The sequence below is a fragment of the Pseudonaja textilis genome, chromosome 4, assembly GCF_049901715.1.
Source record: "Pseudonaja textilis isolate UNSWEBS1 chromosome 4, rPseTex1.2, whole genome shotgun sequence".
NCBI lineage: Eukaryota > Metazoa > Chordata > Lepidosauria > Squamata > Elapidae > Pseudonaja > Pseudonaja textilis.
This window is the reverse complement of record NC_141993.1, coordinates 45060012-45082902: the sequence shown is the minus strand read 5'-3', so window position 1 is coordinate 45082902 and position 22891 is coordinate 45060012. Positions and strand designations below refer to the sequence as shown.

Below are 22891 nucleotides of genomic sequence, written 5' to 3'. Positions count from 1 at the left end.
TGAGAGTAATTTTGGACACTTTGGAATATTATGAGGCACATCCTGAAAAGCAAATGGCTTTGATATTTTTAGATGCCCAAAAGGCATTTGACAATGTGAATTGGAGATTTATGTTACTCTTACTGGAACAGATGGGTTTTGCTAGAAGATTTATCCAAGCAATAGAAGCAATTTATCATGAGCAAACTGCAAAGGTAATGATAGAGGGAGAATTTACAGACTCTATTAATATAAGAAAAGGCACAAGAGAAGGATGTCCCCTTTCTCCCTTGCTATTTGTATTGACTCTGGAAGTGCTGAATAGAAATATTAGAGAAGATAAAACTATAAAAGGAATGAAAATCAAAAAGGAAGAATTTAAATTACAAGCCTTTGCAGATGACTTAGTTTTTATTTTGGACGATCCTATAGAAACAGCTTCGAAGCTACTGGAAAAGATAGAGACATATTGTGAGGTGGCTGGTTTGAAAATAAATAAAGATAAAACAAAGATTTTGTCAAAGAACATGCTACTAAGACAAAGAGAAGAATTGGCAGATCTGTTGAAAATCCAAGTTACGAACAAGGTTAAGTATTTGGGGATATATTTGACATCAAGATGTAGTACATTAAAAGAGAACAATTATATTAAACTTAAACAACAGATAGCCCTAGATTTGAAGAAATGGGAAAACTTACAACTGTCATTAATAGGGAGGATCTCAACAATCAAGATGAATATTCTACCCAGAATCTTATTTTTGTTTCAAACAATACCAATTAGGCTTGGAAAAGACTATTTTGAGGACCTAAATAAAATTGTGTTGAAATATATATGGCAAGGTAAGAAAGCGAGGAAAAAGCTAAAGCTTTTGCAAGATGCTAGAACTAGAGGAGGGTTTGGCCTGCCTAATTGGGAGTTGTACTACCAAGCTGCAAATTTGATGTGGGTTAAGGAATGGACAACATTAAGGAATACTAGATTGTTGACACTAGAAGGTCATGATTTGTTGTTGGGTTGGCATGCTTTTCTATGGTACAAGGGAACCAAAACACAGGGCTATTTTAGAAGACATTATATACGGGAGTCTTTGTGGCTAAATTGGGAGAAGATACAAAAACAATGTTATTTGAAAATTCCAGTTTGGTTATCGACGATAGAAGCATTTTCTTATCCTATAATTTATAAGAAGGAACAAACAGTTAGATATGGGGAATTACTAGATGAAAAAGGATGAACTTAAATCGATACAAAATTTAGAGGAACAAGGTATAAAGATGAATTGGTTTTCATATGTGCAAATACACTCAAGGTATGATGAAGATTCCAAAACAGAGGGATTTTATGATAAACAGACTGATTTAGATAAGATTTTGACAGGTACTGATGAAAAGGTGATTAAAAAACTATATGGTTACTTATTGGGAATTAAGCTAGAGGAAGAACAAGTTAAAGAAACTATGATTGCTTGGGGGAGGAATTTTGGATATGGGATTGACTTAGAGAAATGGCAGAAATTATGGTCGCAAAATTATAAAATGACAATGTCTACAGCTTATAAAGAAAATTTGTATAAGATGTTTTACAGGTGGCATTTTCCCCCGACAAGGATAGCAAGAATGTTTAAGAACAAATCGGAAAAATGTTGGAAATGTCATCAGACACCTGGTTCATATTACCATATGTAGTGGACTTGTGAGGACACTAGAAAATACTGGACTAAAATCCGCATGTGGTTGGAAAAAAATGACAAAGAAACATATAGATTTGAAACCAGAGCTTTTCTTACTGGGAATCCTACCAGATGTATACAGTAAAGAATTGAAATATTTGATTGTAAATGTATTAACTGCGGCTAGGATTGTATTTGCAAAAAATTGGAAAAATGAGAAAATTCCATTGCAAGAAGAAATTATTAAGAAAATATTGGAATGTGCTGAGATGAGTAGATTGACATTTGAAATTAGAGAGCAAGAAGATAAACAATTTTATACAATTTGGGATCTTTTCTATCAATGGTTGGACGATGAAATACAAAAATAGAATATCTAGAATGTTAGGCAATAAGGAATATTATTGACTTTTTTTTTCTTTTTTTTTTGCTACTTGACATTACATTTATAAAGTGTTTTTTTTTTTAGGATAGAATTGGTATGATTATATGATTTGTTATAGAATAAATTACTTAAATTATAGTTATCTCATAAGGCATGAATGAATAAAAGTATAGTCAAATGATTTTTTTTTTTAATAATGATATGAGGATATATAAGTTTGGATTGATAATAAGAGTTATTATGTAACATAATTGTAATTGAGACTACGAAATGAATGCACAAAACTGATGAACCAACCGACACACTGTTTGTATATAAGTATGGAAGAGAGCTGATGCTTTTATGTTTTGTTTGTTTTGTTTGTTTGTTAATAAACCAATAAAATTGTTTTCAAAAAAAAAAAAGCATCATACAGGTTCTTTATATATAAAAATAGAGAAATTTCTCCTCCTTTTGCCCAAGGTGGATAGGAAGTCATGTAAAATCTCATGTATGAGGACATGACACATGTAACATCCATATTTCTCTGCTATGATAACTTATGAAAAGCAGTATAGGCTGTACATATAAGAACTGTTTCAAAAACCTCATCTGAAGAATAATGTATATATTCTTCATTGAAAGATCTGCTGTTTTTGATCTGGTTTACAGAAAATTCACTGAAGCAGGTAGTTCTGATTAACTATTACAAGATAAAAAGACAGATTTAAAAATGCAATTTTGGAACAGCAGATGGTGTTGTACTACTATTTACATGAATAGTTAGCAATGTTTAAGTATCTAACAAGAGTTGGAAAATTCATTCTGTTCTTTGAGTTAAAAAGGTTTGCATTCACAAGGATTAATTAGTTCCATGAAGCCTATATGCTGATGATTCTGGATGTTATTAAGAGATTGTGCAGATACTAATGGTAGTGGAGCTATTTAGAACTGTATATTTGTGAGGCAAATATACAGTTTACAAGTTGCTGTCACAAATACGCTTTGTGTAAAACAACAGAGTCTAGGGGCTTTGGGGGGCAAAGGGTGGGGGTAATTATATTATTCAAGACTGGGGAAAAGTTATTGAATCTAATAATTTTAAAACCATTGTTCTAAATATTCCATTGAAAAGTGTGAGAACCATGGCAATGTATATTTTTCTAAAAAAATTAAATATGAGGTGATACGAAAATGCTTCAGCTCTCATTAGAGAAAACATTGGTGTGATTAGTTGAAGTATCCCTGTAATGTATGCCCATTCATTAGAGATTCCCACAGTAGTATGGTATTGCATACCACAAAAATTCTTTTGAAATTGTTATTATATTTCATACATCATTAACCTTTTATTAGTTGCTTTCTAAAAGCATGTTTCACTGTTCTAATAACTTTAAAACAAAGATTGGTAGTATGATGGGTTTGTACTCTCTATCCCTGGAATTTTCTTTCTGTCCTTAAAAACAAACAACACACATGAGGAGTCAGTGAGATGTAAATGTTGAAAAGTTAGATTATGCATTTAATCTGTCATTAAAATATGACATGGAGAAAGAACAAGTAAAAAATTATATAAAGTAGATAAAGAAATCTTAAAAAGCACAATAAGGATATAATCGTGAGAGGAATTATGTAGAAAATAATAAGCAAAACAAAATTATCAATAATACTTATGAGAAAAATTGTTATAAAATCCTTAATTTATGGTAATAGGTCCATCAATAACTAAATAGATAAAGCATATAACAAAAAGGAGTAAATAAATGTCAGATAAAGAAGCAACTTTCTATTACCTGCAGTATTTATATAAAAAAAAAACCTCATAAGTATTGGAAAGAAATATGTAACATTAAACAAACTACAAAAAAAAAGAAAGACACTTTGCCTATGGTACCAGCTGGGAAGCAAAACTTGGAGAATATACAAAGTGGAAAATCTGCTTTATTTATTTATTTAGCTAAAATGTTCAATAGAAAAGGTTGTAGTCTAGTGAGGAAACCTAGTTGGGAAATCCAGGTTCTAGTACTTTTTAAAGACATGGATATGGCAGAATGACTTTGGCTCAAAGGAGAATGGGAAATCAAGACAAATCTATCTACTGTGTTGATCAGCCTTTTAGATCTTCATCCTATGGTGAATTTATGAAATCATTTAAATGGCCCAAATCAAATCAAACTGAAAAAACTTTTAACAATTCTGTGTTGTTAAATAAGATCTACTAAGATACAAGGCAAGAATATTGAAATCTCACAGGGTTCTATATCCTCATATGAAATTTCAGTCCTTATCTGAAATTACATGAGAACCTTGATGTTAGATCATCAATTATTTATTAGACTGTAATTTTAAATTTAGTTTTAGTTTGGTTTCACTGAATGATTATACATGCTATCATGTAAGTATAGAATTAGTTCTCTATGTAAAATACAGAATAAACTCTTTTACTTTCCTAAACCAGAATAAAACCACTACCAGTTAAGAAGTTCTACCCCTACACACACTGTCCATGATTTAATCCTTGAACTATTGAAGAGAATATCACATCCTATGCAATTTAAGATCTGACAAGTAATGTAGTAAATTATATGGTGTTGCAACACACAGAGCAATTATATGGCTGCAATTCTGTTACCAGATGGGAATGACAGAAACAATGCCATTTCTGGTTCAGGTCATGGCCTGCATAAGCAAAAAGGTTTTCCATCAAGTAGCCTTGTTAACTTGCATATAAAGTGCGACTGGATGGCAAAACCTTTCTTAGCAAACAGCAGCATATTGATTGGCTATGGGTTAGGTTATTTAGGATATTACCCTCTCTCTCTACTTATGATTAATTTTGGAGTTTTCAACTAGCATACATAAAATGGAAATGAAGAATAAGCTATTTAAATACTGATTAGAATTGTTTAAACATTAATTGTATTTACTTATTTTGTATTGATTTGATTTTTGTGCCAGCCATCTTGTCTGGAGGCAACTTTGGGTGGCTTATAAGCATTAAAACCAGAAACATTAAAAAAATGAAAAAACAATAAAAATAATCATAGTAATACTAAAATGTATAATTAACTAAATCACTAAATCACACCATCATAAATCATAGCCTAAAGCAATTCCTGTTTATTTTCTCATTCTTTTCCCTTTCCACCCACTTTTCTAATTCTTGGTTCATCTCTAAAATATGTTTGCATGAAATAAAACCTAACACCTGTACCATCAACAGTTTTTATCAAAGGCAGAACATCTGAATTGACATAATTTTATCTTTAAAGTATTGTTATACCAATAGTAATTACATACAATTTACATGCAAATACAGAACTGCAGTGTCAGTCCCCAGGCTGTTTTTGATCTGTGCAGTTACACGGAAGATGCCAACATTCTGATAGATGTGCCTGATTCCATCTTCTGTTGAGCTGAGATTGGCATATGACACAGCACTACCATCTCCAAAATCCACATGGATTATTGATCTTTGAATGTCACCCTAAATAGGAGAGCAGGAAAGAAACCTCATATTAATGAAAATGCTACAAAATTAGAGACAATTGAATGCTTGCTCTCTTATGTATTAATTGTCCTGGATGGATAGGCTGCTTTAGTTACAAATATTTTAAGTTTGGAAGTAGAAATCTTTGTTTCCAGGATCCAGTAAAATCCCTAAAACTAAAAAAAGACTAAAATTTTTAAAGGCAGAGAACACAGTACAGAGAACAGAAAGCATTCTTATTATTTCAGTGTAGGGACTTGCTTCTTAAATTTCATTTAAAGAAGCTCATTTTGTCGCTGGTCGCTGACCAGACAAAGATAAGATAAAATAATTAAAATAAAATGGAGTAAAAAATAAATTAAACACAGCCAGCATGAATAAAATTTTGCTACCTCTTGGAACAGTGAGATTCTAAACACATAGGCCTCAGTGAAAAGACCACCATAAATATAGCTAGAAATATATAAACAAGAAGATTAACAATTATTGTAATTCTTAAACCTGAAGGAAATTTAGTCAAGTTAAACTGTGCTTAACAAGCTCCACAACTCTAGTGGATCCTGTATGTATTTGTGTGTGTGTGTGTTTGTAAATATAACAAATGAAAGATAGATATCTTGTTCCTTTTTTGATCACCTTATTTATCTCACTTTCATCTTCCAGGCTCCTGTTCCTGTTATTTCAGTTATGTTTTAGCTGAACATAATGAAGCACTGACTTGTATGATGTAAAGCTGTTCAATACTACAGACAATACTGTTACCCTTCAAAAAGATCTTGACTATGTATCAGAATGGTCAAACAAATGGCAACTTCAAATCTCAACAAATAAATGCTCTGTCTTACATATTGGCAAAAAAAAATCAGAAAATAAAATACAAGCTGAATAGTCAAGATCTTGACTATTGGCTCTGTAAAGGACCTTGGAATACTCATCTCTGATTATCTAAGTGCTAGAGCCCACTGTAACTACATAGCCAAAAAGGCTTTAAGAGTTGTTAACCTAATCCTACGTAGCTTTTTCTCTGGTAATATCACACTACTAACTAGAGCATACAAAACATTTGCTAGACCAATACTCGAATACAGCTCATCAGTCTGGAACCCACATTACATATCTGATATTAGCACAGTTGAGAAAGTCCAGAAATATTTCACAAGAAGAGTTCTTCACTCCTCTACTCATTGCAGAATACCTTATGCCACCAGACTCGAAATTCTAGACCTAGAAAACCTTGAATTACACCGTCTTTGGTCTGATCTAAGTATGGTATATAAAATCATACATTGCAATGTCCTGCCTGTCAATGAATACTTCAGCTTCAACCATAACAACACAAGAGCACACAATAGATACAAACTCAAGGTTAACCGCACTAAACTTGATTGCAGGAAATATGACTTCAGCAACAGAGTGGCCAATGTCTGGAATACTCTACCTGACTCTGTAGTTTCTTCCCCAAACCCCAAAAACTATTGACCTCACCCCTTTCTTAAGAGGTCTGTAGGGGGCGTGCATAAGCGCACCAACGTGCCTACAGTCCCCTGTCCTATTGCTTCTTTTATTTTTCTTATATGTACTCATTTCATGTATTCATAACTATGTATATACTTATACCTATTATCTTGTCAGCAATTGACAAATCAATCAATCAATCAAATAAATAAATGAATGAATGAATGAATAACAGGAAAGAATAGAGCCTGGAAAATGAAAGTGAGATAAATTAGGATCGACTAGAGTTGTGGAGCCAATGCATTTAAATAAATAAAAATAAATTTAAAAAGTCAATCTCTTACTGAGAAATTTCATATAAGGCAGTGGGCATATGAGCATGCATGCACTTGTGTTATATGAGAGAGTTAGAGACATTATCCTGCTGTAATATCCTTATAAACATTTAAATAGATCATTCTATTCCTCCTTTACAAATACCACAGTTCTGTGTGTTTAACTGGAAGCAATTCTCAGTTTTATTCTCAGTTAAATATGCAAAGAACTGTATTGCTATTTTATGCAAACTTCTTTTGCAGAAAGAACTAATGAAACCTCCCTCTCTAAAGAAAACACTTTCTCTGGCATTATCAACAGAGAAGTAAATAATTTTGCATATCCTCAAAAAGGTCATTTTGTTGCTCAAAAGTGACATATTTAAATCTGGTACAAAGACTAAAACAAGCAAATAATTTTGGCATTGAAATAGTATAAAAAATGTACAAAATTGCTTTTGTTGGTTTATTTATATGCAAACTTAATTTAAAAAGCAATGGGAGTATTTTTATCTTCCATTGTATAAAAAAATCTTTAAAATTTGATGAATTATCAATAGCTGTTGATAGAACTTTCAGAAACATTGAAATAAATTGTGGAGACTTTATTAAAGATGATGCAAAATGTCTCCAAATATATGTATCTCTTATTACTAAAAACTGATAGGTCAAATTTAGTAGTATATATTGCTACATGAAGGGGAAAAAGTCATTTCTAAGCTCAGCACACAATGTCCTTTGGTTTCTTCCCAAGATTTCCTGCTGGGGGACAATGACATCTTCCTGTCTAATTGGAGTAGACCCACATCTGCTACTCACAAATTTTCTTTTATGGGAAGAATTGAACTGGGTCTGAAAGTTCCTTTCTTCACAATAATTGCTTAAATTATTTGAACTGAAAATGCTTTCTGCCCATTAAATACAATTCAGGCTCCAGTAGATTTCTGAAAAGGGCACATCAAAACACTGACATTTAAATATCTGAAGCATCAGGACAAGAAGCAAAAGTAAAATATGCGACTAGTCAGTTATTTTTCTGCCACAAATGAAATAACTCAGGAAAAAGAGACGAGGGAGCAGAGATAAAGTGCCTGTTCTACACAACAAGTTTTAACCTATATTGTTTCCATACATACTTTCCTGTGGCCTGAAGAACATACTTTCTTTGATGATGGTTATACACATGTATTATAGCAGATGTTAGAAAGGAAGAAATATAGAAAATATAGCTTTCTACTTAATTTTTTTTATCACCAAGCTAAATCTCACAGCAATAAGTAAACTGTAAAGGTTCAAGTGAATTTCTCAATTTACTTTAACCTTTTAGCTTCTGCCAATTGGCTTGATTTGGTTCCTATCAATGAATAAATTTATACAGATACAGATACATAGCCCTTGCTTAATAAATCTAGCCAGAATGCTTAAATATGTGGTTGGCATAGATTTTATGCTGAATGCTATTGAAGTTAGTAATCAAACCAAGTAGTCAAGTAATAACTTTACAACAGAGGTACATTTTACGACATCTTTGCCTTTCAATGTTCCCTTTTGTAAAGAATGGCTTTAACAGAATCGAGTTGGAAGGGTCATTGGAGGTCTTCTACACCAACACCCTGTACAAGCAGAAAGCATTCTGCAGTCCAATCTCTTCTTAAAAAGCTGCAGTGGTGGAAAACCAACAACTTCTGAAAGCAAGCTGTTCTACTGGTTAATTGTTCTCACTGTCAGGAAATTTCTCCTTAGTTCTAGATTTTTTCTCTCCTTGATTTTTTCTCTCCATCCATTGCTTTTAGTCCTGCTTTGTGGTGCTTTGGAAAACAGAGTGATCCCTCTTCTTTTTGGCACCCCCTCAAATATTGAAACACTGATATCATGTCATTCATAGTCCTTCTTTTCCCTGGATTAGACATATCCAATTCCTGCAACCATTCTCATAAGTTTTTAGCCTCCAGCCCCCTAATTATCTTTGTTGCTTTTCTCTGCACTCTTTGTAAAGTCTCAAAACTTTTTTATATTTGGCAACCAAAACTGGATGTAATATTCCAGGTGTTATGCTTCACATGATCTTGATTCTCTGCCTCTATTGCTGCAGCCTAGGATTACATTAGCTTTTTTTTGTGGCTACAGAACACTATTGGCTCATATTTAAGTAGTTATCTACTAGGACTCCTTTTGCATGAAGACAGATACAAATAATTATTTAATAATTCTGCTTTCTCTGCTTTCTCCCTGCTGCCTATCATTTCCTTGCCATTTTCTCCCATTAGTGGCCCAATTGTTTCCTTGACATTTTTCTTGTTTTTTATATGTTTAAAGAAACTTTTTAAAAATTATTGTTGACAGCTGTTGTGAGTCTTAGTACTGACCCTTAGCTTTCCTGACTTCATCTTTGCAGATTATGACTATATACTGGTATTCTGCTTTAGATATATGTCCCTCTTTCCATTTTTCATACTTATCCTTTTTGTTTTTCAGTGTATCAGACAGTTCTTTATGCAACATTTATTTGACCCTTGATCAAATAAATCATATATGCAGACTGATTTTCTCAAGTCTATATTATTTTGGTCAAGTTAAGACCATTTCAATAATACATAAAATAAAAGACATTTCCACATACACACTTTGCCTTGTCTAATGAAAAGCATTCTAAAGCCAGCTAAGCAATTGAGTTACTTCCTGCTGGCCTAAGAACATTAAGGTCGAGCAAGGAGCAGTTGATCTAATCAGTATTTCTGCAAAGTCAAAAATAGTGCACAAAAGAAATAACAAGAATGACATTCATTACCCCAGAATCTGTTATGACAACTCATGAAATACAAAACCCCTGCATTTGTTATCATTCCTTCTGAATGTAAATTCCTATTGAAAGCAATGGAGCTAGGCTGACATGAAAATTTAGCAGGCAGGTGATTTCTTAAGAAACTGCATTCAGGGATTTAGGCATGAATTCAGTATAAGCTGTTTATGCAAAGAGAGAAAATTAAGAGGAATCTAATGGGTCACAGGGGAGAGGGAAGGTGGTATATTAGAGTCTCTGACTTCCACAGTCTAAATCAGGGGTGTCAAACTCATGTTATTAAGGTGGCATCACATGATGTATCAGGACTTTTTCCTCCTTTCCTAAACTGGGCATGGGTGTGATCAGCACATGACGCATCCGGCTTTAAAATTCATGAACAGCTTTGAGTTCAACCAGAGGGAGATTGAATGGCACAAAAGTTTCTGTGAAAACCAAACCATGTCCCACAGGGCTTTTAGTGTCCATAGACTACAAAGAAAAAAGAAAACTTGCAATTTTATTTTGTACTACAAAAGTGGGTGTAAATCACCTCAGTGATCAGCCTAAATTATGCTATAAGAACATGAGTATACAGCAGCTCTCAATCGAATGCAGAATCTTTGTGTGGATTGTGGGGAGAATCAGTCTTCAGATGAATGTCTATTAAACAAATTGAGACATAAGGAATAGGCCACTGAAGCTCACAGCGATCTGTGTTACCAGAACATTTCCATAGCAACCCCTGAATCTCAAGATGCAAATGTTTCTTCTAAATCCATTGTTCTCTGTAGATAATGGGTTACTTCCTGCCCTTCTATTACTGTATTCATTATATTGTTACTTATGAATATATATGCACGCATTTCCCCCTCCTTTCTGAAATATGAGTGCAGTTCTTTGTCAGCAAGGGTGTGTCTCCCATTATTCTTTTGGAGGAGACTCCATCCAGTATATATTGTCCAGTAAATCACTGTGGTAAGCCTTGATTATTTGCTGCAGATACTATAGTTTAAGCAATGACAAAGTAACTGTGATAAATTCCCAATCATTTATATTTTAATGCTGTCAACTAAAAAAAAAAAAAATACTCCTTTGGTCTTTTTAGTTGCCAGCAGAAAGGGAGGGGGTAAAAGTAGTGCATTCTTCAAATGCCTTAGATAATCGCCTTGGCAGCCCAAAGCTGTCAGCGCACAAGAATATTACTGGAGAGCATGATCGATGAGTCTTGGCTATGAATGTGTCCCATTGGAGAATATACATCCAGGGGATGGGGGGAAGACCAGGGTCAAGGGGAAAATGAATGATGTATTTTAATGTTGGCTGCACCCAGCTAATGCCAACATCGCCATTCCTAATGAAACTTTTTTTACTCTGAGAGAAGCAGCTACAGACTTATGATTTGAATGGGGGTGGATTTGTTGGAGCCCTGACAAATGCATTTTGTTTTTATTCTGCTAGATAGAAAGTGTGTTCAGTCTGATTTTAGATCTTTCTCAGGTGTTATTGTCCATTAATGGGAGAAAATAGCAAGAAGGTGATGAGCAGCAGAGGGAAAGGAAATCTGCTTAACTTTTTTTAAATAATCTGCCTTTACGGAAAAGGAAAAAATAGTCCAGCCTTTCAAAAAATACTGTAAATTGCAGATTAGGAATGCAAGTCAAAATGAGCAAGAAAATAGTAAGAAAACATCTATGTACTTTAGATGAGTTCAAATCACTGTGACCAAATGGATTACACCCAAAGGTTCTGAAAGAACTGACAGACATGATCTCAGAACCACTGCACCATATCTTTCCAAGAACCTGGAGTAATGTATCAAAGTAGTGGAAATCTACCCGTAGACTAGAAAAGGGGTGTTGTAGTTCCTATCTTCAAAAAGAAAAAAGAAAATGGACCCAGGAAACTAAAGACCTATCAGACTGACATCTATACCTGGGAAGATTCTGGAAAATATAATCAAGCAACAAATCTGCAAACACCTGGAGGCAAACAAAATCATAACTAAAAGCCAATTTGGGTTCATCAAAAACAGATCATGCCAGACAAATCTTATTGCATGCTTTGACAAAGTAACAAAATTAGTGGACCAGTGAAATTCTGTAAATATAATTTACTTGGACTTCAACAAGGCATTTGATAAACTTGATAATAACAAGATACTAGATAACAATAGTTTGATAAGATAGAAAAACATGGTTAGACAGCATCACTACCAAATGGACTTGTAACTGGCAGACCAACATGTAGTATTTAATGGAACTGCATGTGTATGAAGGGAAGTAGTCAATGGGCTACTTGAAGGCTCTGTCTTAGGCCGAATAATTATTTAATAGCTACATCAGTGAAACTCATCAAATTTGCAGATGATATCAAGCTGGAGGAAAAGCCAATACTCCAGAAGATAGGTTTGAGATAAAGAAGGAACTTGATAGATTTAAACATTGAGCCCTATCTAACAAAATGAAATTCAATAGTGAGAAAAGTGACGTTCTATAATTAGGCAGGAAAAACTAAATCCAAAGGTACAGAATAGGCAGTACATGAGTCAAGTGTAGTAACTGCAAGAACGATCTTTGAAATCTAGTTGACAATCACTCAAAAATGAGTCAGTAGTGTGCTGCAGGTGCCAAAAAAGTCAATACAGTCATAGGTTGCATTCAAAAGAGCTATAGGATCTCTGAAACACCATCATTTTATGATTATTTAAGGGACTGCAAAGAAATCTTGTTTACTTTCAATCATTTTAAGAGAATCAAAATACTGTTTCTGATGAATAAAAGGTAGCAATTAAAACCAATTATTTCAGTTTTCAGAGGTTCAGGAAAATGTCCATAGCATTTTTTTAAAAAAGCAGTGATATTGGATAAAGTGGATTACTATGTTAGTGATGATTAAAAGACAGAAAATAATACTGCAGGATTTTCAACTTCTGTATTATTTGTGCTACAAAACTTGCATTATATAGGATCCCCAAGTAATACACCAACATATGAAATTAGGGATTTAACCATAGTGTTGCATTGTTTAAAATACTCTGTAAACCTTGGGTTTCTAGTTTTGAACTGCCCTGAAGACGGACCGCTGACTGCGATTGTGAGTGGCTTTGGTATGTGCTTTGGCCTAGGAAAGCCCTGATCAATCAGATTTGGGGCAGAAGCTGCCTCTTAGGGGTGGCAGAGGAAAGGGAGACCATCAGCCGGCTAGAGGGGAGTTGCAAATCCCCTCCCCAGCTTGGCAATTGCTCCCTCTTGAAGACACCTGAAGCGGTGGTCTAAAATGGCCACCCTGAAGGGGAAGATTAAACTGGAATAAGATTGAGCAGGAGAGAGAAAGAAGCGGAGGAATGGGACAATATAATTAAATGGAAGGTACCCCCAGGATTAACATTTCAAAGAATTTTTAAGAAAGGATTTAAAGTGGCGAAGAAAAAGAGAAAAAAAAGGTGTGAATTGCTTTTGACAGTAGCAGGTCTTTGAATCGAGAAAGGTAGAAGCTGGAAGAAGGAATCATCTAAGTATATTCTGATTCTATATAGACACTAATAAAGCTGAACCATAGATCGTTAAAGAGAAAATTTAATACCAACTGGATTTGATCTTTTTGTTTGGAAGACTGTGGTTTAAAAAGCTCTGAATAATTGATCAGAAAAAAGAAAAGAGGGGGTGAAGATCTTTTATAACAAAGAGTGCCATCTAATTTAAATCTAATTTGTTCTTCTTTTAAAAGACTGTTACTTAAAGACTGTAAGGAAAATTGATACAATAAAACAAGAACTTTGAATAATTGAAACATTGAAACAAAGAAAGAAGCAGGAAGATTCTGCCCTTGGATTAATTGTTGATTCTGGCATGGATTTAGCATTGGATTAGTTTAGGACTAAAACTTGAGAGGAAGAAAATAAAAGCTGACTGTTGTAAATTAACTTCAAAGACACTATTTGGATTAAATTGCTAACTAGAAAGTTGTAAAATGGCAATATCTCTTCTGGAATTGAAAATGGAACTTAGAAGCAAGAAAGAAATATTACAAGAGCGAGGTGAATCATTGCGCTTTGCTTTAAAATTTATGGAATGCAATTGCAGAATATGAACAAGACAAAAGACAGAAGAGGAGGTGGAGCAAATAATAGAAGGGGCCATCTTTAATTATCATTGAGAACAAAGAATTCTGGAAAAAAGGAGGAAAAGAATTGGAAACAAATATAGGAGATTTAAGAAGTTAAATAAAGAGGGGAATATCTGGAAAATTAAAAAAAGGAAAAAGAATCAACAGAAATTCGAAGGGTAGAAGGAAGCTATAAATAGAGAGGGGGATAAAAATTGGAGTAAAAGAATAAAGAGGAAAATACAAGAAGAAATAAGAAACAGGATTTGGGAACAAAGAAACATGGGATTTTAAAAAAATGGGAAAAATTGTTTAATTAAACATAGAGATAATGGTTGATTAATATTGAGAGAGGGGATTCTGCAAGGTGCTGGGGGTAACATAAATAAATTTATAGTTATGAAATAGGGACATATAGATTGATAAGATGGAAAACAGAACTGTTATTTCTTGATAATGAAATTTAATGCTCTTTTCCTTTATGTATAGAGATAATTGTAACAAATAATGGAATATGTTTATTAAATATATTGAAAGATTTCTAGGACTGGAATGCAGGCTTTTTTGTCTAAATATGAATGGGATAATTAATGAAATACATGTATTAAATATATTGAAATAAATGAAACAATATAGGAGAAGAGCTGAAATGGAATTAACATTAGGGTTTAGGATTAAGTGAGTAGGTTAATATGTCATTTTTTTGAAATTGTAAATAAATCTTATGATAGGGGGAAAACCATGCAGAATCAGATTTATATATGCTATGTAGTTTTAAAATTAAGTAACATTAATTTTAATGTTTTAGGTAATAAAAATATTAAATGTTTAATGGGATTTAAAAGGGGAGATAATTAATGAATATGTAACTTAGTGGTGGCGCACTTAAACTGATTTTTAGGGGGGAAACCAATTTATAGGAGTGTTTTTAATCAGAATTTAGATGAAATATACAAATGTGACAGTTAAAAGTACTAAAGTATAATAATTATGAAGCTAACATAAGTGAATTAAATAATGAGATAAGCATTTGGAATAATATAATAAAATAGAAAATGTATAAAAGCATTGTTAAGATAAGAAATTGAATACAAAAATTGAATATGTAACTATGGTCATATTTGTATGTATATGCAAAACCTGTAATCATGCTGTTCACTAAAAAGAGATGTTAAAATGTGAAAACTGAATAAAACTTGTTTTAAAAAAATACTCTGTAAACGTTGAAATTGTGATGTATCTACAATTAGGTAGCCCATATATTCAGTAAAACAGAGTCCTGTATATTCTGAACATGTGTTAGTGCAGAGGTCACCAACCTTTTGGACCTCAGGGACCACCAAACTCATACTTTTAAATCCCAAGGCCCACTAATATGATTTTTTTTTAAAGATAATATATTTAATATACCAATTTTATTTTTTATATTAAACATAAACTTAAATGGGAATTCTGGGACAGAGCGAAGGCAAAGGAAGGGCTTCTCTTATCCTTTGGGTTTGGGAGGATCCAAAGTCCTGGTGTTTTGTCTTTGTTAAGAGTAATGTGTAACTAGTATTTTTTTCCCTATACTTTCACACTTATGAAAGTTTGTCAGCAAGCACGAAATACACATTTCCACTCAATTTTTATTCCAGTCATTACAGGACAAACATTTGAATGCACAGTACTATCTAACATTTATTCCCAAGCAACAATGGATCACTCCCTCCTCTCTCTTTCTCTCTCTGTGTGTCTTCCTTCCATCCCCCCACCCACCTTGAGGCTGGAAAGAAAAGACACAGAGACATGCAAATCCCCCCGCCCCCCCGTGAATTCCCCAGCAGTGTTGGATCGCTCACACACACAGATCTCTCTCACACCCTACCCCTCCAATGCAGCCTCTTTCCTAGCCTGCTTTAAGCTCCGTTCTTAGAGGTGGGGAGGAGATCGATCTAACCTGAAGGCTGGTGATTTTCTTTCTCTTTCTCTTTCTCTCTCTCCCTCACACACTCCCAACCCCTCCAAGGCAGCCACAATCCTAGCCTGCTTTGAGTTCTGTTTTCAGGCTGCATGCAAGGAAAACAGCAGAAGCCTTTCTTTCTCTCACCCAAACTCCACCAGAAATGAATCTTTGCAGCCTCTTGGAGCAGGATGTCTTGCAGGGTCCCAAAACTCATTTCTGGCAGAGTTGGGGGGATAGAAAGACTTTTGCTGCTTTCCTTGCATGCAGCCAAAAGCAGAAGACAAAAAAAGCGGAAAGAAGCAACCTCGTGGCCAGGCAAGTTCCCCCCTCCCCACTTTCCCCCTTCCCCTCACTACCTCATGTTGTTCCTAATGCAAGCAATGCAAGCCTTGTGTTCCCGGGTCATGTGGGTGGCACACCCTTGTGTTCCTCTGCAGCCTGGATTAATAGCTTTGGGGGTTGGGGGGGTTGGGGTGGCCTTTCTCTGCGGACCACCAAAATTTTCTTGAGGACCACCACTGGGCCGCAGCCCACTGGTTGGAGACCACTATGTTAGTGCATCTCCTCAAGAACTTTTCCAATGTCACGTTCTACTCTTGTTCAGTTTGCACTTCCTCCACTTACAATGGCACTTACACTGCCATTATTATGGTTCCTATTTTAAAACAGCAAAATAGCTATTTAACACTGGAAGCTTAGCATAGTTTGAAATTTAGTATGGTTTTCTCTCAAAACCTATGTCAACATGTAGTTCAGTTTGAAAGAGCTCTTCTTTTTTTACTCCTCTTTCATTCATGGGAAATTATTATGCTATGAAGGCATGAAAGTAAGATATGTTTCTGCTGGTCTGCCATAGTTATTGCTTTTGTTTGACAAATTTGTTAGCAAAGTCCTAGTGAAGATTCCTTTTTTTATGTTTGCCTGATGATCATGTTACTTAATTATATTCATCTTCCAGTTTTCCTGGTTCTTCTGATATAACAACCTGACGGGCTTATCAAACATCATTATACCTTGATTACATCCTCTGCATTTTGGCTCTTAAGAGATGGTATTGCTAATTTTAATCATTCTAATGAGAATAATATCCTCAAACAGTCAATTTCAATCTCATTCAAGAGGCTGCAAGCATGATTCTTTTTCTACAAAGTGCAGGATTTATATGTAAATCAAAGTATTAAAACAATGAGATGCAACTCAAATTTTATAAAATTGAATCCCAAGCCTCACATTCTAGTTGGAAGTTTTTAGTTATGTGTTATCTCTTTATCCTTGCAGATGTTTCAAATGAAGTTTTAATTGGTCTTTGTATCAGGCACATGTTTCTTCTACTTCTCTTCCAAAGTGAAATTATCTGTAATTTGCTTTATATTTTCTGTATATATATTAACTTTTTGCTTATGCTGAAAATGCAGGGTTGATGGAAATGGTATGGAAGGTTCTTCTGGTGGAATAATTTTGTTTTATTAAATTTAGCTTATGAATGTTTTTAATCTCTTGCATTAATTAAAAAATATGTGTCCAATTAACATTAAGTCCCATGGACTTGAATAGAGTTTATTTCTTAATAAATGAATTCAGGATTATAATCTAAATGCATATCATTCCATCTTTACTATGCAAATTAATTTCAGCCATATAATTCTATATCCCCTTCAGTGAAACTCAGGTATTCAAAGTGAACTTGAAAACTATCATCATCAAATGGTATTGCTTGTCCATAACATTTTTTCCAATTTGCCCTTTTTTCAAATTTATTTTATTTATTTAACAAAATTTATATGACTATCCAACTAATTCTCAGTGACTCTGGGCCACTTACAAAGTTAAATACTCATTAGAAAGCAATATATCCCGAGCCATCTGGCAACAACAGTCAATCAAATAAGCTGTTTAATATGCCCCATCAAGCTCCCTAGATTTACTGACAAAGATTGTGATGGCTCCCTTGGGCATTGGCTTGGACAATGGGGAAATGCTAGTTCTGGGACATCTAAGAAGGCACTATGAGGAGCACCAGAGAGATATGAAGGCTCTCAGACAAATTTGGATGATGTAGGTGAAGCTACACCAGGAATGTCAGGGGAATCCAGCACCAAGAAGCAGATGGATGATCAGTCAGCTGTGCAAGGAGAGGAGGCACAGTTGTATTCAATTATTGTGGATGACCAGTTGGCCTCTCAGGTCAGAGAAAAGGTGCAGTTACAGCTGGCCAGCAGAAGAGGAGTTGACATCTACACTCAATCAAGATTTCACAGAGCTGAGCAGAAGGAGGTGCAATGGAGGTCAGCAAGGCTACTTGCAAGGAGGCAGCCTCAGCCTTGCTAATAGGTACAATGGTCAGTATCTATTTACTTCAGCATTGGAGCCTGCGACTTGTAAGAGACAATTGTTTGTAATCTGTTGATCCATGAGCAATCTTGATCTATTGCCTTGAACCCATTGATGCCAAGCTACCGTCATAAGGCCTTGAAACTGCTGGAGCCATTTTGCCACTGTCATGTCTTTGAACCTATCAAAGTTAAGTTGCCTTTGTTGTGCCTTGAACTTGTTGAGACCATGCTGTTTTCATTGTGCCTGGAACCCACTGACACCAAGTTCCCTGCTTTGTGCCTGAAACCTTGTATGATGACCAGAGTTACCTTGAGGTAAGATGGGAGGCCTACAAATTTTATAAATAAATAAATAAATAAATAAACAAACAAACAAATGAATAACAAAACATGTTGGAGTCATGTGGCTTTTGTTGTGCCTTGAACCCATAGAGCTGCATTTGCTTTGGCCAAATCTTGAATGCCGAGCATCCTGGGGCTGTCATCCTTCTGGTGCCATTCTGTGCCTTAGATGTAGAAGAGACTGTGACAGGGGTTGGTTGTGTGTGTAAAATCTTTCTCTCTCTCTCTCTCCCTTCCTCCCTCCCCCTCTCTCTCTGTATACTGGGATGGGATACAGGTCTTCAGGGCCTTTCAAAAGAGTGTCAAAATGGGTGTCAATCTTATATCTATGGAGATGATGTTCCAGAGCTAAGGAGCCACCATGAAGAAGGTGATTCTTGATCCTATTAGATGTATCTTCTTAGGAGGAGATCTATACCCCGATGGTGAACAAGTGGCACGCAGAGCCATTTGTGCTGCCACGCGAGCCGCAGGCAAACTTACCTCACTGTGCATGCATGCACCTCACAGCTGATTTTTTTTCTGGTTGGTTTGAGGCCTTTTTTGGCATCCCAGAGGCTTGGAAAAAGCCTTTGAAAGGCTTTTCAGGACAAATTATAGGCCCATTTTGTCACTTCCTGTAATACCAGAAGGGATGAAACGGGCCTATAATTCACTTGAAAAGCCTTGCAGAGGCTTTTTCCAAGCCTCTGGGAGGCCGAAAAAGGCCTTAAACCAGCCAATAAATCAGCTGTGAGGCAAAGTGCAGGTAAGGAGATGGCGGGGCATGTGCAGGGGATGTGGGAAGGGGGACACGCATTGAATTCTGGGTGCTGGTATGTGAGTGTGGGCACACCACTGATCTATTCCATTTCCTGCCTCCATATTCTGGTAGATAGGGAAGATTCAACCAAGAAAAGACAGTTCTTCATATGGCAAATCTATTGTACAAACAAGGTTTCCAGTTGCATAATGTAATTTTTTCCTCCTTTTATACATTCATATAGCTCCGTCTATAGCATAGTTCATTTATTTACTCCAATATATTTACCAATGCAACTTTGAATCTTGCATACACCTCGTGCCTTCGAAAAGTGTAAGAGAGACAATGTGATATACCAGTTAAAAAAGATTAGAACTAGTGAAATCTATGGAAATGCAAAATCATGTGCAAACTGCAAAATTCAAGAGCATGGATTTTGCTGGGGCCATATACCACAGATTTTTCTTTATATTTAGCAACCCTAAAATTTACACTTGTCTAAATAATTTTTGGTTGATTATTTCTTATATATATTTTTAGCCTTCAGTTGAAAGACACTACATAAGATCCCTTAGCTATATATTTGTAAGGCATCTTTTTTTACATTTAAGAAGCATTTTTTAAACTTTTTCTTCCTTAATCTTTATATAGCGAAAATAAAGTAAACATAATTATCTGAAAGTCAGTTACAAAACCACTTTAATCTAGACTTTTTTAGACTGTGAACATGCTAATTGCAAAATGAGATGTTCTAGAAACCCATGCTTTACAAATGCTGTACGTGACATTGTTGCCATTTGTTTTGCAACATTAGCCCAGATATTCTTATTTCAACGTGCCAGTGAGGGCAGAGGTACAAATAGCTGACAAGATAGGCCATGGAGGAAAGAACCAAGCCCTTTTTATAACAGGATGACAGACCAGATGTACAGCTCAAATTTGTCAAGTCACTAATCAGTTAAATCACACTGGTTAATTAATTCTGTTCAGTCCCATTCATTTTCTTCTAAATGATTCTGACTTCAAATCCCAGTGGGGAACATGTTAAACAGACCATACCTCTTCCAGCTGTACCATGAAGGTAACATTATGCCCTTGTTCTGATGTCAGTGTGCCATCTGATGTGACAATCCGAAGTCCTCGCGGGGCTTTGCCAGGACACTGCTGTGGTTTGGCTGTGTACTGCTCACGCACACCGTCTGTGCAGTTATTAGACACGACCTTTCTGTACCTGTGAAAAGAACAAAGAACCCTGAAGAGACTAGTTACAAGCTGCTTGTTTCTAATGATAGGTCCCTTTTCCAGACCATCGCTGTCACACGTCAGATTTTTAAACCACTGAATCATGAAACAGTATAAATTGACTTGGTACGGAACTTTAGCCGTATGTCATGCTCTGATATTAAGAAGAAGAAGTAACACACCAATTATCAGAGTTAATGGTACTGGAAAATGTATATAGTGCTGTTTTGTCACAATAAAGTAGCAAGTAACATGTGTCACTACTAAGCTGGGCCAAATGAACTCTCAAATGTGAGGGGATAAAGAGTAAACTTTCACTTTTATAATTCAATATAAATTTTTACCTGCCAAATATAGTGATAGGAAATTTATAGGATCATAGATAATATTGATAAAACTTAATCTTCCCTATTTGTTGACGGACAAAGTAAACCTATCATTTTGGAAAACTTGAAAAGGTTTGCTATATTGCCATCAATACAGGATAATTATACTTTTTATAGTTTTACAATAATCCTGACTCAGCTTTCCATTTGCTAAAAGTATCCCTCAAGATATAAAGAAAACCACAGACTGAGGAATCATATGGTAATGGGTCAGCAGCATTGCAGCTTTGACTACTTACCCAGTGCTATTGAGATAACTTTGACCAAGACTGCATTCTTTTGACAAAGATGATGGGTTATACCAAAAAGCTGGCAAACACTGGCCATTGCTGTGGCGCTCAAACCCATAATCACTAATTTGGGAAGAAAAATATTACTTTGGTGATATGCAAGTGGATTATTGCATTGGAAATATATTTTTCAAATATAAATTGACATATAAAATCATATGGATCTATTTCAAACACATGCACTTACTTCACATAGAGATACACATGTTTGGGCATATTCTATAAATTCCCCATGGCATCTGGCATTCATTCATAATCCCAATTATCAGAAATTTTAGTCTTCTTTCTGATCAAGAAACTATAATCTTCCATCTACAAGACCTTACTTGGACAACAACCTTAAAGTTGTCAAGTTTCTTATAATAGCTTTGACTATGTCAATTCCACTGGACAAGTATTTTATTCTGATGTCATTTCTTCTCCTGACATGCAGTTGTAACATATTTTATACTTAGACAAATTCTAAAACCAAGTCTCACCAATTTAGCTTATGATGGTTCAATAAAGTCTTCAGGGTACTTCCCTGTTCTGCTGTAAATGTCAGAAACTGGATATAGTTCATATATGAACAGGAAATGCACAGTATACTACAATAGCAGATCAATTATCTCTATAAAATAATCATCTGTGGTTGTGGAGAAGAGAGGAATAGCTTAAAAAATCCTAGATTTTGTATTGCTCCTTAAAAATCCCGAGTTTTTTCTCTAATATGTTGACACTGGGAAGAGATCTATAATTACAGAATAGTAATCACCCATTCCTCTTTCTATAGATCTGGTCTTAAAGTACATGGATTTTTTTCCCCAGCACAAAATCAGCTATATATGCTAGGACATAAGTGATATCAATCTGTATACCTGAATGGCAGCGTGAAAGCACACAAACACACAAATAGGCTGCTGAGAAATGTCACCAGCAGCTCCATTGCATTTCATTATAAAGGCATCAGTATCTTTTCCTCACCTTGCAGATATGCAATCTAATGAATTTGTTGTTTCCTTTCTGTTGCACACAGAGCACTGATGCTTGTGACAAATTGCTGCCTACCTGTAGGCACAATGCACCTATCATCATCTGGAGCAGCAGAGGATGAAAATGACTGTTAAAATCTGAGCAGGGGAATGGAGCACATCCAGAGTGGCTGCATTATATCCAAGCATCTGGTAAAGGCATATTTTGATTTCGATTTTGTGACAGGCTGAAACCAATGTATACATTATATGCCTCTCTCTCTCATATTCTCTTTCTCTGTCTCCTTCATATTCTCTTTCTCCTTTTCTCTCTCTTTCTCTTTCCCTCTTTCTCTCTCTTTCTCTGTCTGTGTGTATGTGTGTATGTCTCTCTCTCTTTGTGTGTGTGTGTGTGTGTGTGTTTGTGCCCTATTAAGGGAAGCCTTTCCCAAATCTTGCTCTCAGCTTTTTTAGTCATGTGGTTTTAAAAGAATATTCAA

The 22891-nt window shown here is 35.1% G+C and overlaps 1 protein-coding gene across 5 annotated transcripts in view; it reads right to left on the bottom strand.

Annotated features, from left to right (window-relative positions):
* The window catches only part of SORCS1 (sortilin related VPS10 domain containing receptor 1), a 452701-nt gene that overhangs the window by 33173 nt on the left and 396637 nt on the right, over window positions 1–22891 (bottom strand). For all 5 annotated transcript variants that reach the window (XM_087932772.1, XM_087932776.1, XM_087932771.1 and 2 more), the window contains exons 17-19: window positions 21391–21504; window positions 20583–20754; window positions 5317–5503 (exon numbers count right to left, since the gene is read on the bottom strand). In XM_087932772.1, coding sequence (XP_087788898.1) covers window positions 5317–5503; window positions 20583–20754; window positions 21391–21504 — 473 coding nt within the window. The remainder of the gene's footprint in view (window positions 1–5316; window positions 5504–20582; window positions 20755–21390; window positions 21505–22891) is intronic.